The following is an 8,304-nucleotide window of genomic DNA, read 5'->3' as shown; positions in this document are numbered from 1 at the left end:
CCGTGAGCTGTGGTGTAGGTTGCAGACGGCGGCTCGGATCCCGCGTTGCTGTGGCTCTGGCGTAGGCCAGTGGCTATGGCTCCGATTCGACCCCTAGCCTGGGAACCTCCATATGACGTGGGAGCGGCCCAAAGAAATAGCAAAAAGACAAAAAAAAAAAAAAGAAATAATATATATATTGGACACTTTCTATGGCCCAGTCATTATGCTAAATGATTTACTCATATTAACTCATTTAATTTTCACAATAGCCTTATATTTGTCCCCAGTTTACAGAAGTTAAGTGCATGTTCAGGGTCACACAGCAAGTGGCTGACGTGGGGTGTAAACTTAAGCCACAGAACCAGCCTATGTTTTTAAACACATCAGACCCCCTCTGCTGGTAGAGTCTGTGACCATTGCCGTTACTCCCAAGTAAAGCGTCAGGCACACTGCTTTGTACACTGTAGGAGTCAACAAACTTGTTTTAATACATAACATATATATGTATATACACACACACACACGTATACGGTCACATTCCAGTGTGACAAATACCCCTTCTTTGACCAGGACAGAGCTCTATCATACTCCAGGCACCTGGAGACTCTCCAGAAAGAGCGTAGGCCCGGCCATCTTCCCAGATGACACCCAACAGGGGCATGTTTATTAGACAAGTGGGAGGGGACAGGGTGCACCTTGGGGTGTACTGTCTGGGGCCTCACGCAGGCCCAGAGCTCTGCTGCACCCTCTTCATCAGCTCTTCGTCCTGCATAGATAACTCTGTGAGCTTTTTGCCCATCCGCTCATGGATATCCAGGTATTTGGAGACGCACCGGTCCAAGCACACAGACTCGCCCTTGGACAGTTCTGCTTCCTTGTAGTGGGGAGGCACGCACTTCCGGTGGCAGGCACTGGTCATTCTAGAAAGAAGGGAGGGCAAGGCTGGGTCAGTAGCATCCCATGGATAAGGGAACTCTCAACCACTCCTGCTCTGCGATGCTGATTTCACCTCCCAAGGAGGCAGTGTAAATCCCATTCACTCCTCAACCATCTTGGAACGTTCTTGTCGGAGTCCATGTTTATAACTGATCAAACAGGAACCCTAAGTTGAGTACTGGCTAGGGTCAGGTATCATGCTAAGTGCTTGACGTGGATCTGTTAGTAGAGCCTGTGAAAAGCCTATGAGGTAGGCACAATCGTTATCCACCTTTTTACAGATAAGGAAATTAAGGCACATAAAGCCGGGCTATGAACCCAGGTAGTCTGACTTCACAGCCTACATTTAAAAATTATTCTAGGAATTCCCGCCATGGCGCAGTGGTTAACGAATCTAACTAGGAACCATGAGGTCGCAGGTTCGATCCCTGGCCTCGCTCAGTGGGTTAAGGATCCGGCGTTGCCATGAGCTGTGGTGTAGGTCGCAGACGAGGCTCGGATCCCACATTGCTGTGGCTGTGGTGTAGGTCAGCGGATACAACTCCGATTTGACCCCTAGCCTGGGAACTTCCATATGCCGTGGGAGTGGCCCTAGAAAAGGCAAAAAAGACAAAAAAATAAATAAATTTTAAAAATAAATAAATTTTTAAAATGATTCTAACATATAGCCTCCAAGATAAAGCAACTAATTAAGAGAGGACACCAGAGAGCTTAAGCCAATAAAAATAGCAAATTTTGGAGTTCCGTTGTGGTGCAGTGGATTAAGGATCCAGCAATGTCACTGAAGCGGCTTGGCTGCCAGTGTTGTGGTTCAGGTCCGATCCCTAGCCTGGGAAATTCCACGTGCCCTGGACGTGACCAAAAAAAAAAAATTATCAGATATTTGTTGACTGCTTGCTTGTGTTTGGCTTGGTCCTAAGAGCTTGTCATATATTTTAACATTAAATATTTATAATGTCTTTATGAGAAAGGTATTATTATTAACTCTATTTTATAGGTGGTGAAACCACTGGTCAAACAGTCCAAGTAACTTGGCCAAGGCCATAGAAGTGCTGGTTGGCGAAGCTATGATTTGTTCCCAAATTTGCCAAATGGTTATAGGCACTAGTTAGAAGTCAGACTGAGGTACTGGTCTTGACATTGCTACTGACCATCTGTGGACCCTGCGAAAGTTACTTAATCTCCAGAAGCCTCAATGTCCTCGCTTTAAAACAAGATAAGTAAAATTAATCCAGCAAAGATAAAAAGAGATAATGTATATAAAATGTTCCAACATGCGTCTGAAATGGAGTAAGGGTTTAGAAAATGTTAACTACTTGGAGTTCCCATTATGGCTCAGTAGTAACAAACCCAACCAGTATCCATGAGGATGCGGGTTCAATCCCTGGCCTCAATCGGTGGGTTAAGGATCTGGTGTTGCCAGTGAGCTGTGGTGTAGGCTGGCAGCTGCAGCTCCTATTCGACCCCTAGCCTGGTAACTTCCATATGCCACACATGTAGCCCTAAAAATCAAAAAAAGAAAAAGAAAAGAAATGTTGACTAAGTGGCCTATGTGCTATTTGTCAAAAGGCAAATGCTGAACTATTCCTGGAAACTAACCAGAGCCTGAGATGGACCCTCTCCTCCTGTCCAGCTCCTTCATGGTCAATTCCATCCCAATCTAAATGCCCAGTTCCCTCTAGTGACCCCACACTACATCTGGATTAGCCCTTAACCATGTGGGCCTGGGGGGGGGGGGTGAGTGCTGGGAGGGTAGACCACCGTTTTTCATAAGTCATCCACCTCTGGCTTTGGAAAGGGTGACCTAGGGTCATTCTCTAAAGACAAGGTAGTGCGGACTCGGCCCTTACCTGTTGTACATATCAGCCATCATCTCTACCTCCAGCTCTGCTGCCAGCTGCTGGGCCCTGAGTGGGTCCATTTCAGCCCCGAACGGTCGAGGGGATCTCCTTCTGGCCTCCTAGACCTGGGGACAGACGGCACGGTCAGCACCCACCCCTCCCATTCGCTTTTCCATACCAGGGGCTGGAGAATGTGGAGGAATCACAGACCATCAGACCAGCAAGGGCCACTGACCTCATACGCTATTTCACAGACGTGGAGGCTGAACCCGCAAAAGGGACACTGCCTTGCCCAAGGTTACAGAGCACGTTAATGGCGGGGCTGTAAATCGACCCTCGGTGCCCTGACGCCCAATCCCTCGAGGTCACCTCTATCCAGAAGGAGATGGGGAAGCCGGAACAGAACACTCTAAACCGCTGTCATGAACCTGCGGGGGCCCTAAGAACTGGATCATACGCGGAACTACGGCGCCCGGACCCAGACCAGGCCCTAAACTGAAAAGGCCGCACCATCATCAGGGTCACTTTGAGGTCAGAAGTTGCTCACCACGGCCGGGGGTCTGTCACAGTGCCCCTGGTGTCCCCAACTTCGGGTAAACACTGGAAATTCACCGGGTGCCCAGGTAGGGTCAGGCGGAAGCACGTGGGTCACTTCCGGGGAGGAAGTCCCGCCTCTTCCCGATCCGTACTCGCTTCCGGAATGAAGTACCATCTAGGTGGTGCTGGGAAATCCGCTACCATAGAGAGGGCCCTGTCTGAAGGCTAAGGCGTCTCCCAAATGCTAGAGAGGACTCAAAAATACCATAGAGATTTAGGCCGGACGCAGAGCGCCTGCAATCTGTTAGAATTCAAGTCCCCGAGGGTGTCACCGAGAGGTTTGAGTGTTTTGAGTAGGAGAGGTAGGGTCGCAGAGGTCAGTAACCCTCGCTTCTAACGCCGGAGAGCTGAGTCCAGAGCGCATATCTGACGCGGGGAAGGAAAAAGGTCGTCCGTACCCCCCGCCCTGCAAACAGCAGCTCTCAGCTTGTGCTGCGCTTAAGGTCACCTGGGACGCTTTAAAAAAATCCTGATGCCCAGGCCTCACTTTCTACCAATTAAATCAGAATCCCTGGAGGTAGGATTCAGATATCAGTAAACTTTATTTATTTATCTATTTATTTTTGTCTTTTCAGGGCCGCACCCGTGGCATATGGAGGTTCCCAGGCTAGGGGTGGAATCGGAGCTGTAGCCGCCAGCCTATGCTGGAGCCACAACAACACGGGATCCCAGGCGACCTACACCACAGCTCAGGGCAAGGCTGGATCCTTAACCCACTGAGCGAGGCCAGGGATCGAACCCACACCCTCATGGTTCCTAGTTGGATTAATTAACCACTGAGCCACGACGACAACTCCAGATATCAGTAAATTTTAAAATTTCCCAGGTGATTTCCATGTGCAGCCAAGTGCTCCTGGGGCCTTTGTGTGAATACGGCTGTGTGCAGATCACCAGGCTTTCTCTGGGGTTGCAAAGACAAGTGAGGCATGGTTCCTGCTTGCAGAAAGATGAGTTGAGAGGATAGTGTGTGGGGAGTTCCCGTCGTGGCTCCGTGGTTAACGAATCCGACTAGGAACCATGAAGTTGAGGGTTCGATCCCTGGCCTTGCTCAGCGGTTAAGGATCCTGCGTGGCCATGAGCTGTGGTGTAGGTTGCAGACGCGGCTCGGATCCTGCGTCGCTGTGGCTCTGGCGTAGGCCGGCAGCTACGGCTCCGATTCGACCCCTAGCCTGGGAACGTCCATATGCCACGGGAGCGGCCCAAGAAATGGCAAAAAGACACACACACACACACACAAAAAAGTACAGTGTGTCTTATTCAACTTCTACTAGACGCCCTAGGCCATAAAGAGATGAATAGGAGCAATTGTGGCTGCTGCCAGAGCTAACCTAGAGTCTTTGGGTGAGGGAGAAGGAGGGTACTGTGAATTCTTTCTTTCAAAACTTAATATATTCCTCCATCTGCAACCCGCCCCCCCCCCATGAAAAAAACCCACCCTAATCTCCCTGGATTTTTCTTTTTTTCTTTCTTTCTTTTTTTTTTTTTTTGCTATTTCTTGGGCCGCTCCCGCGGCATATGGAGGTTCCCAGGCTAGGGGTCGAATCAGAGCTGCAGCCACTGGCCTACGCCAGAGCCACAGCAACGCAGGATCCGAGCCGTGTCTGCAACCTACACCACAGCTCATGGCAACGCCCGATCCTTAACCCACTGAGCAAGGGCAGGGACCGAACGGGCAACCTCACGGTTCCTAGTCGGATTCGTTAACCACTGCGCCACGACGGGAACTCCCTCGTTTTCTTTTTTTGACGTTTGTTTGTTTGGTTTTTTGGCCGTGCCTGGGACATGTGGAATGAAGTTCCTATGCCAGGGATTGAACCTGTGCCACAGGAATGACAACACATTCTTTTTTTTTTTTGTCTTTTTCTCCTTTTGCATTTTCTAGGGCCACCTCCCGCGGGCATATGGAGGTTCCCAGGCTAGGGGTCTAATCGGAGCTGTAGCCGCCGGCCTAGGCTGGAGCCACAGTAACGCCAGATCCAAGCCATGTTTGCAACCTACACCACAGCTCTTGGCAACGCCAGATCCTTAACCCACTGAGTGAGGCCAGGGATCAAACCCAAAACCTCATGGTTCCTAGCTAGATTTGTTAACCACTGCGCCACGATGGGAACTCCCAACACGGCATTCTTAACCCACTAGGCCACTAGGAACTCCAATCCCTGGATTTTTCAAGGAATTTCCAAGTAAACAAAACTTGGAAGATGCAAATTAATAATGAAATGTAAGGGTACAATGCCCATTGGAGAAGGTGGGCTAGACACTTTATGTGGTTGGTCACCATATACTTCCCTCAGAAAGTCCCAATTTTAAACACTCATCCGAAGGACTCATCTTTGTCAAACCCTGTCCTCTGATACTTTAAACTGAGGTATCCCATTCAGACAGTAAAATGAATAAAATGTACAATCTTAAGCTTAATTTTTAAATATATATTCATTTTTATAACCACCACTCAGATCAAGGTACAAAATAATTGCAGTACCCTAAAAAGTTATCTTACGTTCCTTCCCAGGCAATAACCCCTGTCCTGCACTGAATCTCTATTCAGACTTCTATAACCATCAGTTAGTTCTGCCTACTTTTTAACTTCATGTAAATGGAATTATACATTATTTTGTTTTGTGCCTGACTTTTTTTGTTTCGTTTTGCCTTTTTAGGGCCATACCTGTGGCATATGGAAGTTCCCAGGCTAGGGGTCCAATCAGGGATGCAACAGCCAGCCTACACCACAGCCACAGCAATGCCAGATCCAAGCCGTATCTGTGACCTGCACCACAGCTCGTGGCAACACTGGATCCTTAACCCACTGAGCGAGGCCAGGGATCGAGCCCGCAACCTCATGTCAGTTATTCATTCTTTTTTATTGCTGTCTAGTGTTTGATATATAAATAAGCCACAATTCATTTATCTATTCTTTTGTTGATGGACTTCCGGGTCGTTTCCAGTTTTTGGCTATTATGGTAATGCTGTTATATATATTATTATACATATGTTCTAGTGGACATATGTTGCCCTGATTTTTGCTTTTGAAAATATAGTCAACATATCATGGAATTGGAGTTCCTGCTGTGTCGAAGTGGGTTCGGAATCTGACCGCAGCAGCTCAGGTGGATTTGGAGCTGTAGCTGCTGGCCTGTGCCACAGCCACAGCCACACAGGATCCGAGCCGCATCTGTGACCTACACAGGTTTGGCCCCTCAGCCCACTGCAGCAGATTAAAGGATCTGGCATTGCTACCACTATGGTATGGGTCACAGCTGTGGCCTGCATTCATTCCCTGGCCCAGGAACTTCTATATGCTGCAGGTGTGGCCATAAAAAAAAAAATTATGAGATAAAAGAAATTACACTGTAAACCAACTATAATAGAAAGAAATCATCATAAAACATGAAATAAGAAATTGCATGGGAAAAGGAGATGGGTTCTTTCAAGAGGAATTGGCCTCCTGGATGGGATTTTTACTAGATATTATGGAAAGTTACATACAGTATGATTCCATTTAAATAACATTCTCAAAATGACTAAATTATAGAGATAGGAGAAGGGATTGATTGTTGCCTAGGGTTAGAGTTGGGGGGAGGGAGGTGTGCCTGAGGGGTAGCACAAGGGAGATCTTTGTGTTGATGATGAAATGGTTCTGTGTCCTGACGGGGTAGAGGTGTTTATAGAAATTTAAGCTGTCACGGAACTGTACACACCACTATAACAATGCCAGTCCCCTGGTTTTGATACGGTGTGTAGTTTTGTAAGATCTAGCCTTCAGTGGATAAACCTTAAGTAGAATTTAACCTGCAGTACCCTCTCTGTACTATTTATGCAACTTCCTGGAAACCTATAGTTATTTCAAAATAAAAACGTTTAAAAATTATTGCCAAAAAACCCTGGAAAAGATAATGTACTTAAAGTATCTAGTCCATGACAGATGCTCAATAAAAAGAAGGCGTTCTTTGGGGTTTATATTTGTTTTTGTTTTGCTTTTTAGGGCCTTACCCACGGCATGCTAGGGGTTGGATCAGAGCTGTAGTCGCCGGCCTATGCCACAGCAAGGCCAAATCCAAGCCACTTCTGCTACCTACACCACAGCTCACAGCAACACGGGATCTTTAACCTACTGAGTGAGGCCAGGGATCGAATCCACAACCTCATGGTTACTAGTTGGATTCGTTTCCACTGAGCCACTACGGGAACTCCTATTTGGGGGAGTTTAAAAAGACTTTTATTAGAACAAATTTAAATCATACAGAAAAGAGAAGACAGTACATTGAACCACATACTAATCACTCATCACCAGGGTTTAACTATTGTCAACAGTTAGTCATTTTTTCTTTTTCTTTATCTTTTCTTTTTTTGTTTTTTAGGGCCACAGGTGCATCATAGGGAAGTTCCCAAGCCAGGGGTCAAATTGGAGCTGCAGCTGCTGGCCTGGGCCACAGCAACAGCAGCTCTGGGTGGGATCTGAGACGCATCTGCAGCTTACACCACAGCTCACGGCAACACTGGATCCTTAACCCACTGATCAAGACCAGGGGTTGAACCTGCATCCTCATGGATACTAGTCAGGTTCGTAACCTGCTGAGCCATGACAGAAACTCCCTCATTGTTCTTATTGATGATGATATTGTCTACTATACTGTGTCCTTTTCTTTCTATCCTTAGACAGGTGGGCATTTGAGGACCTATAAGTTATCTCCAGTTGTCCCTGTGCAGCAGCTTCTTGTAAAAGAGAGTTTCCTGGCCTGCTTGTTGCGGCTTAGCAGGTTAAGAATCCGACTAGTAAATACCCATGAGGGTGCGGGTTTGATCCCTGGCCTCGCTCAGTGGGTTAAGGAGCCAGCATTGCCATGAGCTGTGGTGTAGGTCACAGAGGCGGCTCGGATCTGGCGTTGCTGTGGCTGTGGTGTAGGCTGGCCACGGCAGCTCTGATTTGACTCCTAGCCTGAGCACTTCC

The 8,304-nt window shown here is 47.6% G+C and overlaps 1 protein-coding gene across 1 annotated transcript; it reads right to left on the bottom strand.

Annotated features, from left to right (window-relative positions):
* Positions 1-435: 435 nt before the first annotated feature.
* TIMM10 (translocase of inner mitochondrial membrane 10) lies at positions 436-3,433 on the bottom strand. Its single transcript, XM_047774156.1, has 3 exons — positions 3,307-3,433; positions 2,769-2,884; positions 436-902 (listed from the first exon to the last, which is right to left on the bottom strand). Exons 2-3 carry the CDS (start codon positions 2,837-2,839, stop codon positions 701-703), a joined length of 273 nt encoding a protein of 90 aa, XP_047630112.1. The 5' UTR covers positions 2,840-2,884; positions 3,307-3,433; the 3' UTR covers positions 436-700.
* Between the last annotated feature and the right edge of the window lie 4,871 nt (positions 3,434-8,304).

Source organism: Phacochoerus africanus, chromosome 4, assembly GCF_016906955.1.
Source record: "Phacochoerus africanus isolate WHEZ1 chromosome 4, ROS_Pafr_v1, whole genome shotgun sequence".
NCBI classification, from domain to species: Eukaryota; Metazoa; Chordata; class Mammalia; order Artiodactyla; family Suidae; genus Phacochoerus; species Phacochoerus africanus.
Note: the sequence above shows the minus strand (reverse complement) of the source record. Positions and strands in the feature narration are given on the sequence as shown.